Consider the following 22,524-nt stretch of genomic DNA (forward strand, 5'->3'; position numbering starts at 1 on the left):
CATTTCAGCGAGAAGCGTGCTTTTTTTTTTTATTCTTACGACACGGTTTATGGGATAAATTTGCACGGTGTCTCATTAAGATATTTCACTGGCAAATGGACACGCTGGATGCAGTGTACAGTCGGTGCTGAGAGTAATATCGGGACACGCGGCAAGTGGGTCACACCGACTGGTTAGATGATAAAATCGGACGAGGGGCTTCATGAGAAAGATCTTCGTCGTGACAAACTGACACGATTATGTGATTGCAGTATCGTCGTATGACGCACTGTTACGGAGTTATGGGTCTTCGAAGTTCATTTATCGCGGTGAGTCTACGGATACTTTTGGCCGTAGCTGTACCTCTAACACGACGAAGGAACCGAGCGGCTGGTTCTACCGCCGCGGCCTGTTAAAATATCGCGCTGATTGGGCGCGATTATGCTTAAAGGATGACTTTTCGGTGCGCGAGGAATCGGTGGGGCCCGTAGAGATCTGTCACCTGACGAGGTAGCATCGAAATTCAGTCTACTTCCAGCATATACGCACATATACACACATGTATACGTACATATCTATTTCTTTTTTCATCAAACAGACACGCGATAGTTGGATAAAAATATTAACAGTCAATCGAGCGGATTGTGCAAAGCGTCCGGACGGCCGTCCGAATGGCGGACGCAAGCTTTCCTCACGCATCGACGTTCACCGTCGTCATCGTCATATGCGAATGAGCGTTCCTTCTTTAATGACATCCCTGGAACACGTACTGATTGTCATATGACGGGCGACTAGGCGCTCTCGACGCTACGAAAACTCGGAGTGTGCTTGCTGCTTGGTACAGTCAGCGTGGAAAAGTTGGCGCGGCCCGCGCGAAGAGCTGGCATATCGGGCCTGTTAAATCGCAATATTGTGCCAGGGGCGTTATGAGAAACTTGTAGAGAAAAAAAAGTTGACCCGATTTGGTGTATATAGTATCCGCCTTGGTGGCCGCAGCAGGAAGTTATCGCGCGTTGAAGAGCCTTTTTCTGGAAGCGCTGCCGTTGGCGACGCGCGCAGACTGTACATGGACGCCGCCGGCAGCCACACGAGCGGCCGCTTCACGGACAGTCACTCGGGAAAGTGGAGCGCGCGAGTCGCACGGAAGGACCGAATTGGCACACTCCGATCGCCGAATTACGCGCGGGGCGTCATGAGAAACTTGTCGGGCGTAAAAAACTAACACGATTTGGCGTATAGAGTATTCGTCTAGGTGCGATCGTTGTCGAGTTATCCGCGTGGAAAGGCGCGTCGTAAGCGAGGGTATCGCTGCGTTGCCAGCACTGACTGTACCAACGGACGCTACAGGAGTCCGTAGCCGGCATAGGCTCAGTTGGCAGCAGTACGTTCGACTAGAAGCACCTACCATGGCCGATATCTCGAAGGACGAGCTACGCAAGGAGATCACCGGTAAGTGGCGATATCGCGCGATGTAGGCGATTCCGGCTCCGTATTACTGCGTAACCGAGCTCGGCGTGGGCGTTCGCGTCCGTTTCACGCGGCCGTGGCACCGGGAATACGGGCGAAATCGGGCTCTTTGCTCTTGCGACATGAGGACTTTAGCGCGCACGTATGTGCCCGAGTGGCGTGCCCCGCGCCGGCCATTACAACCTACGGCTCTTCGTATTTCACCACCTACGTATCGTGCTAACGACGGGACGCGGCGACGGTACGCCGCGTGCAATTCGCTCGCGATTTTCAGACCGTGTACTTCGGTGTCCTGGCGAAAAGTCCGATTTTTCGCCGTTCGCTATAAAAAGATAGCTTTCGACCCGTCCTTGCCGTATGACGCGTCTCGAGAGTGTGTGTGGTGGCGCGCGCCTATCGGCCTCGCTCTCTCTTTCTCGTGCGTTCGTGTCTCGTTCTTCTTTTCTTTTCTCGCCTTTTCTCGTGCCCTCGCTCGCTCGCTCGCTGCGTCGCACCCCTCCGTCCCGCGTAGCCGCGCCGTCATCGCGGATTTTTGCCTCTGTGTGTATCGGAGAGAAAAAAAGTGCATATCCCTGTGCGAATCTCCTTCGTATACCGAGATATGCTTGCTCGTCGATCGGAACGGAGCGCGCGCGTCGCCCTTTTCCCTCCTTTGCGCGCCTTCTCGCCAATCGCCGATTGGATCGTCATTCGTTATAACCGCCACCACCGCCGATGTTGTACACCTCCTCTCTGTGTTCCCCGAGATATTTACCATTTTGCTATCTTTTACCATGATGGAGCGCGCGATGGTCGTCGGGCGATGGTCTCTCGCGCGAGACTCGCCCATTGCGGATTAACGCGCTAGTCGATGCTTAACGAAGCGCGCGCGCTGCTACCGCGCGCGTATTTTTTTCCTCAGCGCTTTTCGGCGAAGTGAATCGACCGCGCACGACCTCCGCGCTGCCGCGCCACAACGGCTGTCGTTCCCTCCGCTGCGCATACATGCACTCTCCCTCTCTTCCCTCTCTTTGTCTCCCCCTCGCTCCTTTGTATCTACCTATCTTCCTCCCTCTGCGTCTTCTCGCGGTTTTCGATCGTTTCGGGAATCATTGCGCCGCACGATCGACCGCGGTACGCGGAGAAAAATCCCTCTTCGTCCCGCTCCACGCGTCTTACCGACTCCTCCTCGCGTACTTACAGATATCTCGCCGTTGGCGGTACGCTGCGCGGATCGGCAACGACCGGCACAGCGCGCGCCACGGCGGCCATTTGCGTTCGATATTTACTAGATCCCCCGACGCGGGAAACTATATTACCCCAGAGCCCGCGTACACACTAGACGCGCGCGCGGGATGTCTTCTCGCGAACAAACGGCGCGTTCCTCCTCTCACGCGAATATTACCACTCGTCCTGATAGATTGGCGCATTTTTTTTTTCTTTTTCCACCTGCGCTCTCAGTCACGCTTTCTTCCTTTTTTTAACAATGCGAATAATGCTGCTGAGAACGTTACATGGATAATATACAACTTCTACGATATAAATAAAATATTTCTGTAAAAACAATGTCGTATTTTTATGATTGATGTTAATAATTCTACGTAAGAATTCAGAGTTTTATGCAATGTGTTGTTGTTTAACATATGTGAAATATCCCTTATTGCACATTCTGCCCCACGTATCTTTGTACAGGAATTTTTAAACAAAACATACTCTATCAACATGCATTTGATTTGATTTATTAATTTTATGTAGCTATCCTCAAGGACGCGGATCTTACTACAATGTCTGCCAAGAAAGTAAGGCAACAAATCGAGGAGAAACTCGATGTTGATCTTACAGAAAGGTAAGCAGTCGATAAAAGTTATTATTATTAATATTTAAATACTTCTAATACCTTGTAACAATTGATATTTTAATAAAATGTTTAATATGTATAATAAAATATTGATATTTCAAAAAAATATTACAAAGAAGATGGGGAGAAAGCATATTTCTATAAATATATTTATATTCAATCATAATTTAAAATGATCTTTACGAAATGTGCTATTAATTAGAAATTGAATTTGACTTGATAATTTATCATATGTGTAATATTTTTTATCATAATGTAGTTTGGTAGAGTGTCGAATATACCTATTTCATTGAATATACATTATTTTTAGAATTGTAATGAAAATTAAAATGGACATACATAGCAGGTACTTATGCACGAACATATAGTGCAAAAGAGAGTCTCTCAATGTCCAAGAGAAAACAAAGAGGATTTCTGAGTGGGACTGAAGTACAAAATAAGTCGCCACCTCGTTCCTCCTCCAACACTTTCATCTCAAGTCATGTTCTTCCCACCTTTGATAACAGTTACTGCCACACTCTCACAAACTATTTTCTCTCTGTAGGAAGAAGGAGGTCGATGATTTAGTTATGGAGTGTCTTCAAGAGAAACAAGATGGAGGTAAGAAGAAGAAGAAGGCTGCTAGTGAAGAGTCCGAAGATGGTGAGGAGGAAGAGGAAGAAGCATCAGAGGAGGAGGAGGAGGAGGAAGAAAAAAAGCCAGCTAAGCGGAGTCCTACCAAGAAGGCACCCAGCAAACGCAAGAAGGGCTCATCTGATGATGAGGAAAGTGCCAGCGACGACGATGCTAGCGATGAAGAATACAGCCCAAAGAAACCTAAAGTTACACCCAAAAAAAGTATTGTTCTAAATTCTATTTATAAAAAAAAAAGGAAAAGCTTATCGATCGAGCATTGAATATTAAGTCAAACTCTCCCATTTCTTTTTACAGATAAGCCCGGAAAGAAGGGAAAGAAGAAGGGCAGCGACAGTGATAGTGATGAAGACTGGGGAAAGAATAAAAAGGCTCCAGGAAGCGCAGCAAAGAAGGGTGGCGGTAAGGGCAAAGGTGGTGGTGGTTATACACGTGCTATCACGCTGTCTCCAGAGCTTGCCGCAATTGTTGGCGCTGAACAAATGGCTCGACATGAAGTCGTCAAGAAAGTATGGAGTATCATTAAAGAAAGAAATCTTTATGTAAGTATGATTTGTAACCACTGACCTCGAATATTTTATATCTGTCCTATATTTTCTACTTCGTCATTCGCATAGCACATTCATACAATTGAATCAATGTATTCATATTCGAGAAAAGATCACGTTACCAAGAGTGCTGGTTGTTTTTACAGGACCCTAAGAATAAACAGTTCGCGATTTGCGACGAGGAACTAATGAAGGTAATCGGCGTGAAGCGTTTTAGAACTTTTGGTATGATGAAATACCTCAAAAATCATTTTGTAGACTAAATCATCCCCAAATCCCGATCTCCGACAAGTTATATATACATATAACATATTCCAAGGTGCGCGTGCACCTCTCCATCTTTCTCACAAAATACATAAAATATATACATATACATGAGACACAACGTATTTCTTGCGACTTAAGACTTTAGACCATGTTTACACCATTCCGATGTAGTCTGCCGCCCATCGTTAACAGTTTTGTCCCAGTTGTCATTGATTATTAAATGTTTTATGCTAATGTGTGACATTTTATAATTATAATTTATGACATAACAACCAATGAATTATTAGTTTCTATAAATTTCTTTTGAAGTAGAATATTTGTGTGAAACGTGCATTTTGACTGCACATTGACGAATCTAATTGTTGGGACAATTGTTACCATGGACGCTCAGATGATTTCGAAATGTGGAAAACATTACAGTGGCCAACAGTCAATAAGCCGGTTTTAAGTCATCTAATTCGGAATAAATGTTATATATCATTTGTATGGTCGTCATTAATAACGATATCTTACTCCCGACACGAAAACATGACGTACCGTTATAGTAACGGTATTTAAATGACAAACTAGAAAAAGCACATTTGGATTCAAGAATAATTTGTTTGAAGTATATGAGTAGCTCGATTTTACCCCGTGACATTTGTTACAATCGGTTCAATTACAGCGGCGGCAGTTGCTCTTTCAGTATACATGAGATGAATTACAAATATACCCCCCCCTTTTTTTTTTTTTTTTTATACGTTCTTATCTCGATGATCTTAACTTTTCTCTGTAACGGATTGCGTGATATTTTTTGTCATTTCTTCCTCCTCCCCCTCCCCCCTTTTTGTTACAAACGCAATGTTGATTGTTCTTGGATGTAATAGAATGCCAGATAGTTTTGCCTCCAGAATGGAGGGAACGAGTGATGGACATTAAAAAGAAATGCGGAAATAAACAAAGAAAAGATATGCGAAAAATCAACATCCTGTACCTCTTCTGTATAATAGCTACATTATACACTGAAATTGTAAGCAAAGTTTAATTGTATTATCGTGTAATTACTAATTATTGTCATAATATAGGTTTCTTGGTGTAAAAATTGACCTAATGTTTAAGATCTAATGATAAAACAATATATTCACTGAAAGGTACGATATAAGCATATAAAATCATAGTGCAGCGATCACTGCACAATGTTGAAGTGTAGGGAATGTAATAGGCTCACGGAGCGCGGGAATTAGGCGCGCAAGTCTGTCCGAGCTTCGACATGTGTAAAATTTGTGTATTTTGAATATAAATTAAAGAAACGCAGGCCTAAGTCTCTCTCTATCACGAGAAAAGCCACATGGATGAGATAATTGCAGTTTGCGATTATGAAAGCGCTACATACGCCAAGAAAATGATACGTGCACACGGAATGATAAATTATAATGCAGATTCGTTTTCTAAACCCGGAAAGATGGATGGTTTAAACTGTAATGTTCCGTGAATTGTATTTGGGATTGTCATTAAAAGTATTGCTTTGATTTTTTTTTAATTGAGTCTTGCGTGCTATTTATTTTGATCGTCTCCTGCAGTTCTCCCTCAAACATGGCCCGATACACATATCCTTTAACATATCTTTGTATTACAGTCATACAAGTCTGATAATTAACAACGTTGCATATATGTAATTTTGTTTGAATCTTTATTACGACTAACATTATATTGTTATTAAAACGTTTTATTTACGTATACAGGATTTCATGTTTGACGTGACAGAAGGTCGTTTACTTGAATTTTATAAGTGTTCAAGCTCATCTTCCAAGAACGATATAACATGCTGATTGTCATCCCGCCTGCCTCGCAGCCCAAATATGAACGTCTTGAGATTCTTTGTGTTCGTGTAGTTATCTCTTCTGGTTTGAACTTCCTTATCCTGAGGCGGAGCTGCTTGTGCGTAAACAGCATATCGAAAGTGCGAGTTGAACGTCTGTGTGCTTCGTGTCGCACATCGAGTTATATTTGCCTGAAAAATTATACATGTAGTCGAACGAGATGTATCTTTCTTCAACGAAACTGAAATGAGGTGTGAAAGTAGAATGTGGAACATATCAAGATTAATATATGCAAAAAGAAAGTCGAGAGAGATGTCACAATATTTACAAGTATATCCGATATCTTGAAGGAAAATGTTTTTCGGCAAACAGAATCGCCAGACCATTTTTTCCAAGTTTTACTATCTCTGTAGCGTAATTTATACGCGAGACAGCTTCTAATTTAACATAAGAAACGAATGGGATGATCTTATGATCAACGATTGCGACTTCCTCCGTTAGTATGATTAAAAAAGATACTTGTATCTACCATCTCTAGCAAAGCGTATTCATGCTACATCTTCAGCATAAGAAAACGGATATATTACAAATCGAAAAAGAGCCTACAAATAATGCATCATAAGAAGAATCGACGAACTAACATCGCTGATGCATATATCTTTGTCACGTGAAAGAAAAAATAGTGAGGTTATATTAATAAAATTCCCCTTATTTCACTCGTCATCTAGAAGCCACATCGCGCGTGACTCACGTCGCAGTTATAAATTATATAACCATAAGTTGTGACATCGTAAGAATATATTACTTATGCAGAAAATAAAAACATACGTCGGAACGTTAGGAAAGGAGAGTAAAATATCTCGAGTTAAGATCATTATCGTTGATCAAACGAGAGACTGGAAAAGAAAAGAGAAAAAGAACTTATGCGTATATGTAATCGTATTTAAGGCATATCGTTGATCAAACGAGAGACTGGAAAAGAAAAGAGAAAAAGAACTTATGCGTATATGTAATCGTATTTAAGGCAGAAACATTTCACCGATTGATCATCTTCTTATAACATCAATCTGGTACGACTCACTAAGCGCAAAGCTCTCCGCTTGAGCTCCCAAACGCTAGAAGTGTAATCTTTATCGACATAAGGAGGAAGAATGTGGACGTCCGTTTGAACTTTCTGATTATGACGGACCTTTAATTGCAGGCCTTCCTTCGTAAACCTTGAAAAGCGAATATTATCACCTCATTCGGAAAGACGACACGACGCATGCAGTCGATGCACAACTCACTCTTCTTGATTCTGCATGGCTTCGATTTCCTCGTGCAACTTGAACAAATGAATGTACTCCGGATGATTGCGGACGAAATCAAGCGCCTCGTAAACGTACCTGGTGACACGCCGTTACTGAAGAATCTACGGATTACTCAAACCTACGTGAGAGTACCTGTCGGGATTCTCTCCGAACTTGACGGCTGCCTTCGGCGACTTAAAGGCGTAATACTTTCCCCGCCACTTTGCCACACCGTTATTCGGATTACCTGGTATTAAAGCTCCCTTGCCTGCGACGAACGTCCACGCGCAAAATCCTAGAAACTGCGACACACTCCGCCGTCAATCGATCGAAAGTATTTCAGTGATTTCTCCGAATAGAATCTTCGCGTGAATCTTTGGACGCATATTCTATAACGTTATTACCTCCAAATTAATCTTCTCGAAATCCTTAGTGACGTTCGGGTAATATATCAGGCATTCGCCGCACTCCGCTACAAATGAAACGGTCTGTGTGAATAATTAATTATACAGTCAAAGGGTGAAATCGGAGGACGGATATTCTGGACTGAATGGCACTTTAATTCGAGAAATTGCTAAATACTTATTAAGTTGCCCATGGAACGTTCCAATCTCTCAGCGTCAGTCAGGACATCCGCGTTCTCCGCTATGTCATCCAGCTTCGTTTGATCGTAAACGTTCACGGTCTGCGGACGTACATATAAATCACTAAATATGTGTTCCGCAAATATGCGCCGGGATCGATATGGTTGAATAAACTGTTACCTTATTGCTCAAACTCTGTAATTCCCACAGGAAGTTATTGACGTTACTCAAAATGATTACCTCGTCTTGCAGTCCCATCCATATATCCGCCAAATCGATAAATTGTGGCTGATATAGACAGACATAGCATATTAATATTTATAAATTGCGTTGCTCGTCCTTGAATGATTCATCAAACGCTTCGAAAACGGAGGGAATATTTTATTTTATGACATAAAAATATTCCCTGCTGACATAAAAAAAAACATATTTAACTGAGCGAGAAACATCATGACGTGACATGACGCGACGTGATGTTGGCGTGAAAACCGGTCCCGACGAAACTATTAAAATCGATTCCGCAGCTTTTTCGATTCTTGGAGATAACAAACGCCATTTCTGGACACGCAGAAAAAAATTCATTGCGCACAGACTACTATTTTTTTCTTCTTTTTTCCGGCAACAACACGATTGTATTTACATAGACTTGAGCGGTGGGAATGGCCGTTCTGTATCTGACGGTGTCGTGCAGCTTGAAGAAACGTCCCCGAAGACGTTCCATCAGATTTTTCACCGCGTTCTCGCTGCTCTCCACGTCGCTTAGCAGCTTTCTACGGCGGAAATCGCATTAGAAATCGCGTCAGATTGCATATTAAATACTACTTTTCGGAGAGGAACCTGATGTAGATCTCTTGCTGGCGGCTGGCCGCAAGCATTTCAACGGCCCACTCGACGTTTTCCCTCGTGGTTAACGTCGCGGCGGCTCTTCTCGAGCTGCTGCGACATGCAACATCCGCGGACGCGTCAGTCGATGACGTGCATACGATAGCGTTTTCCACGGCAGCCGTGAACTTGTACACCTTGCCCATTAACGGTTCTAACAGTTCGAGGATGGAGTTGCGGGTCTTCGTTAAAGCCTCTTGTAAGATGCTTGGCACTGAAAGCAATTACGGACGCGGTAATCACTTGCGGCGAGAAGAGAGCTTTCGCGCGATCGTTTCGAGCTCTCTCTCTCTCTCTCTCTTTTTATCTCCAGCTCGTCCGCCGGATTAATCAATTATTCGCTCTTACGATCGTCGATCCCCTCGCCACCTCGTTGACAGTCCCTGTTGAATAATCGGATACCCGCGACTATGCACATCAACTCCATTAGTTGTTCCTCTTTCTCCCGTTTCGGTAAAGTCACGTAGCGAGCCAGCTCGGAAGTCTGGAAGACGCTTTGCAACGCCACCGAGACTTCTCTAACATAAAATCAATTTTGAGTGTTATTTATATCGACCCTTTCGCTGAAGATTTTATCGCAATAATCACATATATTGAAAGTAAATTTAATAAGGCTATATATGGATATATATATTCAAACAAAAATAAGAAATAAAAAGACCAGAACCAGTGCAGAGTTGTTATGGTGCAATATTCAAATTAATACAATACAAACACATTAATATATTAAAAACCTGTTACAATATTTAGTCCAGAATGCATACGTCTCAGCCCCGGTTTGGACGATCTTCAGTTATGCATCATGATATAAAAAAACGAAGAAATGTAAACATCACATGCAACAAACCAGGATCGAAACGTGTGGATTCTACTAAACACTGTAATAGATTTTTAATATACTGATATTTACTATAATAATTTGAATATTGTACTATAATAACTGTGCACTAGCTCTGATTGACCCTTCTATTTTTTTATCATTGACCATATATATTAATTCAAAATATTTATACTTATAAAATGGGTATATTGGCACTTCTCTTGTGTTTGTTTAACATTGTCTTAATTACCGATAGAACTGATTTATCAATCTCAAGTTATTAAATTGATAAGAACACGACAAATACCTCAGAATAGAAGGGATTGTAGGACTTCCTAGACCGCTCAAAAGCGTTATTACCGCTAATATTTTCTGATACAACTTTTCTGTGTCCTTTGCACCTTTTATTTTGTCAGCTTCACAGATCTCGGTCACCAAAGGCACAGTTTTCTGATGAAGTCGTAACCGATGTCTCTTGATAGTTTCATCTATGGGAAACATGGAGGATAAGCTTTATGCAGGTATGAATTATATTCAAATCTCTTCTTACCTCTTTCATGATAATGCTTGGCAAAGTATAGTTGATTTTTTAAAGTTGTCAAACTAGCCTTGCTTTGGTCACACAACCTCTCTGTTATGGCCTCAAGTATCCTTGTATTTTTCTCCTCGTCCTTCTCCTTAATTCGATACGTCGGATTCAATTGGTACAGGGAAAACTGGAATTGTTTTTGGGAAAATTGAAGGTAAACATTACTTACGTTCTGCATCGACAGGATGCATTTTGCAACAACAACTAGGTTAACGCCGACAATCAAGTTACCAAAAACGAGGCTAAATCCTTGGTTATCGGTGCTTCTTTCGCTTTACATATGTTAACGATTCTCCTCGTTAATTCTTTTTGTATGTTTTCCATTGTAAGAGACGAAAATGAGAGAACGTCGTGAAGTGTCGTCAGCTGATTAAGGAATCTTCACCTGTTATTTGCTAGTCAAACAAAACCATCTGTACAATGTTTGATCGATATTCACGTAGAAACCATCTGTCGTCGTTAATATCTTTAGATTTTCTAGATATCGATTACAAAAATGAAAACTTTGTCGACTAGTAGCAAATTTATAATTTATCTCGAGTCCAGCGTTATCTGCACTGTACATTTGATATAAAGCATAATTAATTTTACTAGAGAGAGAGAGAGAGAGAGAGAGAGAAAAACCAATAAAACAGTAATATTTCCATTTCTGTATAAAGTATGGCATTTCAAAATCGGATTACTCAAGAGCAAGCTTTTAAATAAATTTCGCTTATTGAATTGCTTCTCCGTTCATTCAAATCGTAGCTCGCAATAATTTGTATTCATATATTCACCAATACTAAAAATCTGTAGTTCATGTTACATATGTCATAGATTTGCAGCATTGGTAGTGAACATAGTACGAACATAGCCCATCTCGACGAGGAAATTACACGTAATGTAATTACACGTAGTTACAAAAAGGTCACAACATTTTTTTTCGATGAGCTTCATAACATATCTCGTATGGTCAGCCACAAAGAAGAAGCGTTTCCAGTAAATAGCAACTATCAGTAACGTAACATCAATGTTAGAATTTCCCACTCAACAATATAATTAATTAACATGACACACGCGTTACATTGCATTTACATTGTCAAGTGGGAAATTATAACATTGATGTTATATTACTGTTAGTTGCTGTTTATTGGGTCGGGATGCGTTCGGAAATTCGTAAAAAAAAAGATTGCGACCTTTATGTGACTGATCGTACACGTTTGAATTCCGTGCGCCATGGCGCGCTGCCGTTCGCGCGCGCTCGGCCGTTTCCGCCGGCGACGGCTCGATAGGTGGTGGGAGGGAGGTGATCGGCCGACTTCAGAGGTGTCGCAACAGTCTGCGCGGTCGGAACAGTCGGGCTGGGTGGTCGGTACGAGTGTGGTGTGTGCGCGCGCGAACGACAGACGCGAGGAGCGTGCGTGCGTGCGAAGCCGTGTGCCGTCCGTTGTCATGACGTTTGCGTGAGTCGCGGGACCAACGCGTCTAGCAGCCGGACAGCCAGCCGTGTCAACTCGTCAGGAACATGGCGCGCGATTCCCGGCGTGTCGACGGTGGTGGCGGAGGCGGAAGAGACGGTGGTGTTGTTCGTTCGTCGACGGTGCGGTGCAAGCTGGTCCTCGCGGTGTTGCTGTTGGCGATCTTGGTCCCTGCTACCCACGCCGAGAGACAAGGTGAGTCTCTTTCAGCACTCACACATGCGAGTGTCGCTTGTTACGCGGTTGTCGTTTAACGGTTCTCCTCTCACGCACGCCGCCGATACTAGTTTGAAATTGACCTGTCGCGCGTCGTGTCGCTTGTTGTGCTCGATGTTCCGGCTCAGTGGCTGTATATGCACAGAGATCGGATGTTTTTCGCTCGGTGACACAAGTCCACCCAAGTATCGCTTTGTTCCATGTTCAATAAGTAACAAAGATAGAATGGTGTTTGTGTCGACTCGTGTCACTACGTGGAAAGCATCCATTGTAGTCGCAGGCGTTTTCGACTTTGTCGGATCCACCGTGTCCTCTAAATTCAGTTATTGTGCGTTGCACTTGTGACTCCGACAGTCTTTGTTGCTCGGAAGGAAGAAGTAGAGAATATCGAACGAGAGCATTGCGTTACATGTGACGTTAGTCGATTGATCTTGCGCGCGCGAATTTTCCGGAACAGTTTCAAGGTCGATCGACTGGGACTCCCTGCGCGTCGCTCGTTTACGACTGTGTGTTTCTCGACCATTGTGCGTATAGTTGTCAATGTGTAAACGACGCTTATCGTTGCTTGATCTGAATGTGTATTCGCGTATTTCTTCAAACCTAATGGCCCACGACAACCTCGCGCGCCGAAAATCCACCTGCGACATTTCGCGGTGCACAGCGGAGTTCCATTTTTCGCCCATGTCCATAACGTACGTGAAATTTTAATTCCTCAGTGGTCACGCCATAAGCGTCGCGGTCGGGTAAAAAGCCGTCTCCGTTTTTAAAATATTATTTTCATAAACAGATAACCCATGTGCGCTCGAAAATATGAAAAGGGGAGAGGATATGACGCAAATAATGCGATAACTTTCATTTCTGCTTAAGAAATATTTACATTCGAAATGCATTCGCAAATGGTGCACAATATGGAATTATAATATTTACGCGCTTGAACGTGCAGACAAATACGTTGTTCGTCAATAATGTAAATCGAATACATCGTGATTCGTCATGTATATGTTTTTTTTTTAATTTCGGATCCGTTAACGTCACGTACTTTTTTCCCCCCCTCGACACGTTCGATCGTGTCAATGCGTGATCCTTGCGTGATGCAGCGATTCGTGAATGGTGCTCTACATACAGAGTGTATCTGAACTACCGACGAACTTATAAGACAGATTTTATGTTGAAAAATAAGTAAAAAAAGGCTTAGTAAACATCCGCAAAAGCTTGATTTTTGAAATTTAATCTTAAGAAGATGACAATAATGTAAGAAAATGTATCGCGATAAGTAGGTTAAGAATGTTACTACAACATTTTTATCTGTTTTTCAAGATATTTAACAATTCTATTATTTCTGAATATTAATCGAAGAATCATTCTTGACGTTAGGATATATTATTATTGTCTGTAATGTTGAACAATGAGTTTGGTTGGGTTTACCTGACAATAAACAGTCAAACATCGTGTTTAGGTTGAATGAAACCAAATTTCTAGTTCTCATGAATCAAATTTGGCTCTTGTAACTAGTATATATTCTGTTTTCTTCAACCAGGATCTTGGTTGTCCATTGTCAGATAGATTCAAACATTTTTTAGTGTAGAAATAATGAAGCAATATACGCGCGTCTTTACTCCACAGATATCAATTGAGCATTGATCATCAAAAATTGATAAGGGAAGTAGATATTTTCAACAATTTTTATAACAGTATGTATATCTAGTTACTTGTTTGTATAGCGCGATATTTAATGAAATGGCGATATTTAATGATATTTAATTAAAAAAAATATATATTTTTTTAACTGAGATTATAGCAATTACATGTTTTAGAGAACCAAATTTTGGCTTTTACAACCAAAACATTTAGCCGAACAAGCATTTTGTTTGAGTCAACTAAAATGGGTTTCTCAGTATATATTTAAGATATTAAGCGTTTGAGGACATATATTTACTGACTGTTTTTTTTTACTTATTTTTTTTTATATAGAATCTATCCTGTGAGTTTATGTCGGTGGAGTTTAGATACACCTTGTATTTTGTTCATTGCGTCAACGATGTAGCGCGCTATACTTTCATGGCCACGTGACGTGCAAGGACCGTCGTCGCTGTGTACAATTTTACTCTTCATTCGTGGCGAGATGATCCGCGCGTCCGTTCCTTCAGGGAATTCTGACCGCGGAGAATTCCTCCGTCCGTTGTAATCTCGTCGCGATTCTATTTGAAGAGCCGCTGCGTCCCCGAGGCTCCAAGTATAAGACCGGAGATTGAATGAATAGCATTAAATCAGTTCATTTACGGTATATGCGTTTTACATTTTATGCGTTTACATTTTATACAGTCGCGCGTGCGTTTCATGTGTACACGCACATGTTGAAGGTCTCAGCGCAGTTTTCTGTGGATTAAGTCTGATTTGATTGCAAATCTTGTCGCTACAAGTTATAATTAATTCGATTCACTTCCGCTGTGTTTTATCACGCCCTCCGACCGGAATCGCCGATACGACGAACTTTATGATTCTCGCGCATAACGCGCACACAGAAAGCGGTCTTTCGTATCGCATTCGGAAATGAGAATTGTAATATTATTGAATTCCGTTTATAATATTTGGATTGAATCCTCTAACGAAGAACAATTCCCTTTCGCCGTAGCGTTGCTAATTACTTCGGATACACATGTTGCCGGAACATCAAGGAAACGTTTTTTTTTATCTTTAACATGGAAAACTTATAAATAAGCAAATTTATATATTTATCCGAAAAACCGTGTAATATACGGACCGACTAAAACGCAGGGACTATATTTAACAAACAACGCGCTTCATTAGATTCGCGCATTAACGTTCTATTTTTATTATTCTTCCTCGTTCCGCAACAATATTTGGCCCTTTCATCTTGTCCCTTGCAATTTCTCCGTTTCCCGTCATATTATCGTAAGCAACGAGAAACGCTCGGTGCAATCTTCGCGTCCTTCAAAGCGATGCGCTCGCCATTACGACGGAAAACGGAACGTAAAAGAAACGCGCGGAGAAAGCGGCGACGGCGTCGTTTCAAAGTTGTAATGATCGTAAAATCGTTTGATTCTGGTATTCCCCGAGTTGCCGCGAGTGTCGTAAACTTCGTTGCGAAAATTACGGCGTGACAATATCGGCACCGTGTTACGCTGGAAAGAACGCAATGAATCACGATTTTCTTTGTATCGATGACCTTTTCGAGGCGTCGTAATTATGCGAATCGCCGCGCGTAGCATCGGTGACTTTTTCAAATAAGAAATCGCAATTTCCCGGCTCGCTTGCTCGACGACTTCTCGTGATTAGCAGCATACAGCGTTGAAAAGCGTGGAAATTCTTGTCGGTGATTAAACCTTGCGGGGGTTACGGTCGAAAGGTTCGAAAACAAATTTATAACAGACGACGTTTACGTGGATTACTCACGGGGTAATAGAACACGCGACTGGGATACGATTCCATCACTTATCTGATTTCGTAAAATGGAAACCAGAAACAATATCTCAAAATGAGATTCAATTGATATCGCAGCAGGATAACCTATTTTAGAACAACTTTGAGCATTCCAATCGGAATCTATGCGGTATATGGAATAATCTGGGGAAATTTCTACGCGGGTCGCAACGCCGACCATCGGGAGATTCGATGCTACCGCGTCTCCGTGTCCTCTCTCTCTTTCTCGATTAACGTCCGAACGTTAAATCTTAGTTTGAGGAAATTTCTGCTCGATATAACGAAGATTATTAAATGATGGATCGTCGCGATCGGCTGCAGCTACGCGCACTGCACAGTTCCCTCTCTCTGCGTGTGCGCAAGTATAAATAATCCTCCCTCGTGTGTAAGGGTGGTCTCTGAGAGCGAGAACGATGGTAGTATCCTGACAAAGGGCGCCGTGGAATTTATGTCCATTGTTGGACCCGCGAGCGAGCGGCCAGGTAGGGAGGGGAGTCGCCAGTTCGTCAATGCAGTCGATAAAAATTTATGGGTGTATGTTGAATGTAAATGCGAAGGTGGGAGGGGGGTGAGCGCGAGGGATTTATAGGGATTTACATCACGATTTATTTATTCTTTCCGGTCACGTGGAGACGAAGCACGCGGACGTCCAAAAATGGTCGGATTTAGAGAAGAGATCCGCATTCGTCCTTAACGTTAAATCGATCGCGAAATCCTCGCATTTTTTTCCCGCCTTTTCTCCTCTCCGTACATCCGCGGTTCTCCGGCCGCAAGTGTCGCTCGGAGAGGGAAGAGTGTAGCGAAATAAAATCAGCGTCTGCCATAATATCCGATATTAGAGGGAGAAGCGTTCGAAGGAGACGTCGCGGGATAAAATTACGCGACGGTACGGCGTAATTATACTACTACGAACGTATATCATCGGCATAAATCTCGGAGATAGTTAAATCCGCCGAGCTTTCGTATCCAAGCGCAACGCGCTCTCGCAGCTGCATGAAAAAGCCACCAGCTGCAAATGAGTAATGTCGGAGTGCTCGCGCGCGCGATATGTAACGTGGTGGGAAAATGGTTAATCGCACTCGCCGGAGATGGAATAGAGACGTACGTGTGCGATCTTTACGTCGACGAACTCTCGCTATATACGGCGCGTTTCCTCGCGGCCACCACATCCCTCGATTTGCGTCGTGTATCGTCTTTCTCTCGAATCGTAAACCCGATTTAACGTTCTTCCGCTTCTGCCGAGGTACCTTTGCAACGCGCTCATCTTCGAGTTGTCAGTCGTCGAGTCGCGGCACTCCCGTCTCTCGAATTTTATCGGGGAATCTTTGCGATTGTTCCGTGAAACGTCCGCTGAAGGAAGCTTTATACGATGTCACTTCGGTCGTCGTGTCGAATTAGAAGGGATCGCGCGAGAAGCATTTCGCTTTGTATGAAGCCCGACATTAGAACGTTGCATTGACTTAATTACCAGTGAACGTCGCGAACTCTCCGAGGCTCGGTATTAGCGCTCATTATTCTCTCGTCCTTCTCGGAATGCTCGACAGGCCGTGAAGGTACCCCGGTAAAAAGACCTTGAGGCTACCACTGATGGTACTTCAGCGTACCGAGAGCTGCGGGTTTTATCTAACGACTCCCCTTTCGTCATTCGACGATTTCTTACCGCGCTCTCAACCCTTTCGGCGTTCGAGTGCTTCATGTCCCCCATTAATTTTCGCCGTAAATCAGATTCTTGTCGGATTAGTTATAAATTTCTCAGAATCTTCGCTTTTCTATCATGACCTATTTCGTATGACGACATATTTTCTGATATTTTTTACCCGACATTCTTATTTATATTTTATTTTTATGACATTTTTTTTATTTACTCATATGAAATTATGGTTAAAAAACCTTTTTTTTTCAATTTTTTCGCGAAAGGAAACTAAAAAGAACAGCGAAAAATTGAAAAAACTCGAGTTCTTTCCAAGCCTTTAAAATTATACACAAAATCACATTGTAACGAGAACAACAAAATGCATGCAATTTCGTTCGAGCATGTACTCTTTCTTCCTCGGAATAGTTACATTCGCGCTTTTCCGATGATTTCCGACGTATCCTGAATTTTCTCGACATGCGATGCTCAGCGATAGGAACTCCGCGCGTCACGACGTGCTTGAAACGTTCCGCATTTTCGGTCTTGACTCAAGAAAGCGAATCATCGTCCGCTGAGTCATCGATGTAACCATGCGTCTTTGCATACTCTTCGAGCGGACGGATCGCTCTTAATCGATGATTAACGTGCCCCTCTCTCGTCGGTGTCGACGTAGAAGCTGAAGTGTTTCTTCGAGTCGCGGCGTGCTGTTCATTAACCGCTCGCTCGTAATGACAAGCGGCGTTTAACGGAGAAGGTCGATTCGCTGCAACTTCCGTCTATTCCTCCGCCCCGCCCGGCTTCGTTCCATAGAAACGTGGACCGATGACAAACTGCACATTGCCGTTCCCAATGACTTGCTCCGACTGCGAAAAAAAAGCAGTGACACTATCGGCAATATAATTTATGCGCCTCGAGTATCGATTTCGCGTTCTACATCATGTACATGTCGCATATATGCGCGGATTGTTTCACCGTTATCTTTCGATGACCATTAGCTTTCTCGAATTTCCGACCGAGTTTCTCTCACTGAAGTTACAATTGGAGATGCGTCTCTCTCTTTCTCTCTCTCACATACTCACTCACTCATTCATTCACTCAATCACTCATTCACAGGGGAATTTGGCGCGAAACATGTTATCGGTAATTACATTCGTGGAAAATAATTTTTCATTGATGAAGAGTTGTACACCGAAACGATTGAAAAATACAACGAAGCGACTAATTGTTTTATTAGCGACGACTCGGAAAGGTGAAATCACGAATTATTTCCATGGCATCGTCACAGCGCGCAGCGTGCGAAACATATAAAAGAACACCTTTTCATTGCTTTCGCACTTTTCACGAATCCACGTGTCGTTCCCGCTTTTATTATTGCGTATCGCGAATTCTCATATTAAAAATGACGTTTGTTTCGGTCACCTCGATTTCACGATATTATTGAAACGCCAAACACCAGTGCTTCGTGCATGACACTCAAAACTGAGGGATAACAATATGTTCCGGAATGTGCGAACACGCTCGATTATAAATACGTCAATTCAATCTAAAGCCCGCAAAATGTGAATCTGCAAAATGAGATTTATCAGCAGTACGCCGGTAATGAATATTAAAACAATTTTTCACACTGGAGAGAAGCATTGAAAAAAGCCGTTTTTATCAAGTGATTTAAATACAGACGAAACATTCCTTCGCAATTTCATGCGTAAAAACCGTAATATTCTCTCATATATATTAAAACAATAATATTGATATAAATACCGTCGCGGCTGTAGAACAGTTTTATTATTATTTCGGTCTGGTCTCGACGAACCAAGTCTCAAAAATGACCCACGGGAAGATCGGCGTAGTATTTATCGAGTATTTCGACGCTGCATTTGGTATTTCATTGTTTTATATTCGAACGCAGAAATTATCCCTCAACCCTCCTTCCGCGCGAGATCGTGCCGGCCGCTCGTAGAAATTCATGATAAACCTCGCTTTTCGTATCTCGCGTTTCGCTCGTTCATGTAACGTGCGTCGTTCCTCCGCGAGCAAATGAAATTAATTACTCTCGCGTGCGATTTCCATCGTGCGGGAACGCAATCGGCGGAAAGTCCTATTAATATTTTCACTCTCGTTGTTCTCGTTAACGGCGATTAAAGGGAGTGAGAAAGAAAAGAGAATTAACGGGAGGGATTTCCCGTGTTGTTGGCGCGCGAATGTCGACCCTCGGGCGGTGCGAAATCGATCGGTCGGAACGGCGCCGGGTGAAGCACCTCGTCGCGCGCGGGAAGATCGATACCCGGTCGATACTAATCCGAAGATAGCCTCGCGTTCTCTCCGGCCCATAAGAACCTCGCATTTCCCGCGTCTCGAGTAAGTAGCCCGGCGGAGACGAGAACTGCCATTCGCGCACCGAAGCCGCTCGTTAAATCTTCAACGTCGTCCCATTTACCCACTTTGCGATATAAAATCGACGGCGTATTAGTCGCGTAACAACGCCGGCCATCGGTCTATAAAAAGATTTTATTGCAAAAGCGTAATGCATTCGTCGCTCTTCTCTGCACCGATGAACGAGCGAGCGACTCGAATTGCGTTTCACGCGCGATTTTTACCCTTCGTCATTATACGACGCGACCTGGTTCCGCCGACCTCTCGTCTGCGGTGATAGCGCCGCGCCCGTCGTCATTATTTCGCAATTGCGTTAACTTTATGTCGCTCGAACGGTCCCGTCCGTCCGTGCGAAAGAAAACGTCACAAGCGTGGCACTACGCGCGATTAAAGGTTTATTAGAAGAGCGCCGAATGAACGAACGTTGTGGCCGCTCGGACTCGCTACTCGAAGCCCCACTAATGTACTATTTTTTCCTCTTTTTTTTTTTTGCTCCACGGCTCCATTATGGCCTCTTCGCACTCCCATTCTCTCTGTCCTTGAAACGGCGCGCGACCGTTTCTTCTCGAGCGGGGAGGCTGTAAACGCACAACAAATCGCACGGACCGGTTAACTGTAAAACACAGTCAGTAACGGAGCACAGGCCGTTAGCGCGCGCGCGGGGACTGTTCGCGAACGACCATTGCGCGCTGCGTTATGCTAACTGAAACGATTCATAAAAAGTGGCGATATTGATGGGGACGAATGAATGCTCTTCTCTGCGGCGAATCAATCACAGCCCGCTCGAGTTTCACGCCGACTGGCGCGGTTTTGCACTCGGCTCTGCGAACGATCGGAGTGAGTCACCCGCATAATGTGGTTGAATCATCGATCGATAATTAAAGCATCCTTAAAAATCACGCTTTCACGGTGCGCTCATTAGATGGCCTTTTCCGCACAAACAGCGTCGTTAATAATCAATTCGCCGGCGTACATCGTAATTTCGATGGCAATTAAACAGTCGTAAATTTATCGTCCGCTTGGGTTATCGCGCGCGCGCGGGCTCACATTTGCAAGAACGATCGGTGGGTTGATGGAGTAATAACAGTTTACGGGTTCGCGCGAGAGGAGGAGGCATCGCGCGCATCGGTAGAAATTCATTACCATTTTCGATTTACGGTCGATTCTATTAATAATTTTGCTCTCGATACCTTCGCACGGCGCGATAAGCGCTCGAAGATAAATTGTACCGGGACCGGTGTGTGTGTATGTGATCTGACGCCGTTTCCACGTCGCTCGTGTCACAAATGGGATATTGCATTTTTTAACACCGTCATCCTCCGCGCGGTAAAGCCAAATTCACGCGTTACCCGCGGAAGCGAGGGAGACCCGTGGCGAGTTTCCGTATTTTATCCGAAAATCAGACACATTTACACGCGCGCGGCACCGTCGTTACGTTAATATTTGCCGTGACGATTTAATTCGTTTCAAAGATCTCGCCCGACCCACGGTGGAAACGTATAATAATATCGCGCTGTGCGAGATTTTATACGATATCATTTGGTTGGAGAATCATATTAATAGATATCGGAATTTCATAATGACACGTCGGCCAAAGATTAATATTGACATTTTATATATTGTGCGGCCGTCGTGAACACACGCGCAGTGGATGTTCAGATATCTCGGGTACTCCCGTTGCCGGTCGAGTTAATTGACAGCGATGTAAAGATTATCGAATCTTACGGCTGTATCGCGCGTTTCTACGCTCCCGAATAACAATACACTCCATTGTATTCAGGACGTTGCCTATTCATACCATGTTGCCACGATCTGATCCGTATCCCGTTTACTAAATCGTTCTATGATTACAGTAGCCTAGCCGATACGGTGCAATCTTGATGAATATTATTATCGCGATTGCATTAGCGCGCGCAGATGATGTACATAGGTCGTCGGCACGATTCCGTCGATACCCGAAACGCTTCTATAACTAATTACCGTAATTGCACTCGGGAGCTCCACGAGCTTGCGTTATTGTCGAGTAAATGTGTGTACAGTTTCGAAACCAGAAACCATTCGAAATTGCCACCCAAACGCGTTGTAAATGCGATCGAGAAGGAAGAGAGAAATGTCTCGCATAGAAATTTTCCCAGATTTTCCCATATACAGCATAGATTATGATCAAAATACCCAAAATCGTTCCAAAATGGGTTATCCCTCTATGATACCAATTGGGAATTCCAATTCCAAATATGAAGCCTCTTTTCTGTGATGCTGATTGGTTGCCCGTGTGCGACATCGCTCGAGTCGAGTGACAATTTGACCGAATATCAGATTAGAAAGTTAACAAACGAAATTACATTTTTAATGTTAGTTGCTCAATAGCGAGTGTGTATGTATATATATATATATATATATATATGTGTGTGTGTGTATGTAAAGTGTGAATATTTAATGTCTTGTATATTTTATTTAATCGTAGTGTAAAATGAAAAGTAGAAGCAATTTTTGGGAAAATATTAGATACCAATTCGAATCTGTTAATGTTTCTCACTTAAAATCATATATTTGAAACATTACAATTTTAACCAGAGAACCTACGTAGATGTTCTAACTAGAATTCATAATTATTTTGGGAAATCTAACTGGGATCTCAATTCCAAGAAATTTTCCATACGGCGCTTATTTCGCGCGTGAAATATTCGCGACTGCTTATCTTGTAATCTTGTAA

The 22,524-nt window shown here is 43.0% G+C and overlaps 3 protein-coding genes across 4 annotated transcripts in view; 2 read left to right on the forward strand and 1 right to left on the reverse strand.

The window, feature by feature from the left end:
* Window positions 1-1,321: 1,321 nt before the first annotated feature.
* Window positions 1,322-6,250, forward strand: LOC106751140 (upstream activation factor subunit spp27). The gene is made up of 5 exons (XM_014631949.1): window positions 1,322-1,428; window positions 3,181-3,271; window positions 3,828-4,120; window positions 4,214-4,458; window positions 4,611-6,250. The coding sequence occupies exons 1-5, from the start codon at window positions 1,386-1,388 to the stop codon at window positions 4,725-4,727; spliced, it is 789 nt and encodes a 262-aa protein (XP_014487435.1). The 5' UTR covers window positions 1,322-1,385; the 3' UTR covers window positions 4,728-6,250.
* Window positions 5,451-11,264, reverse strand: LOC106751141 (UPF0704 protein C6orf165 homolog). Its single transcript, XM_014631950.1, has 13 exons — window positions 10,926-11,264; window positions 10,656-10,821; window positions 10,413-10,593; window positions 9,634-9,803; window positions 9,241-9,499; window positions 9,044-9,173; window positions 8,584-8,691; window positions 8,402-8,504; window positions 8,224-8,291; window positions 7,973-8,121; window positions 7,817-7,915; window positions 7,612-7,747; window positions 5,451-6,721 (listed from the first exon to the last, which is right to left on the reverse strand). Exons 1-13 carry the CDS (start codon window positions 11,016-11,018, stop codon window positions 6,494-6,496), a joined length of 1,890 nt encoding a protein of 629 aa, XP_014487436.1. The 5' UTR covers window positions 11,019-11,264; the 3' UTR covers window positions 5,451-6,493.
* Window positions 11,265-11,758: 494 nt separating this feature from the next.
* Window positions 11,759-22,524, forward strand: part of LOC106751139 (disintegrin and metalloproteinase domain-containing protein 12) — a 100,643-nt gene continuing 89,877 nt past the window's right edge. For both annotated transcript variants that reach the window (XM_014631947.1, XM_014631948.1), the window contains exon 1: window positions 11,759-12,346. In XM_014631947.1, coding sequence (XP_014487433.1) covers window positions 12,199-12,346 — 148 coding nt within the window. In that variant the 5' untranslated portion in view covers window positions 11,759-12,198. The remainder of the gene's footprint in view (window positions 12,347-22,524) is intronic.

Source organism: Dinoponera quadriceps, unplaced genomic scaffold, assembly GCF_001313825.1.
Source record: "Dinoponera quadriceps isolate SergipeBrazil2010 unplaced genomic scaffold, ASM131382v1 scaffold6118, whole genome shotgun sequence".
Taxonomy (NCBI): Eukaryota; Metazoa; Arthropoda; class Insecta; order Hymenoptera; family Formicidae; genus Dinoponera; species Dinoponera quadriceps.

Coding starts and splice junctions, on each gene's coding strand:
- LOC106751140 (XM_014631949.1), top strand. CDS start 1,386: ATGGCCGATATCTCGAAGGACGAGCTACGCAAGGAGATCACCG. Junction 3,272..3,827: donor GATGTTGATCTTACAGAAAG/GTAAGCAGTCGA, acceptor TTCTCTCTGTAG/GAAGAAGGAGGTCGATGATT. Junction 4,121..4,213: donor TAAAGTTACACCCAAAAAAA/GTATTGTTCTAA, acceptor TTCTTTTTACAG/ATAAGCCCGGAAAGAAGGGA.
- LOC106751141 (XM_014631950.1), bottom strand. CDS start 11,018: ATGGAAAACATACAAAAAGAATTAACGAGGAGAATCGTTAACATATGT. Junction 9,804..10,412: donor ACAATCCCTTCTATTCTGAG/GTATTTGTCGTG, acceptor ATTTTATGTTAG/AGAAGTCTCGGTGGCGTTGC. Junction 8,122..8,223: donor TCGAGAAGATTAATTTGGAG/GTAATAACGTTA, acceptor AGTGTGTCGCAG/TTTCTAGGATTTTGCGCGTG.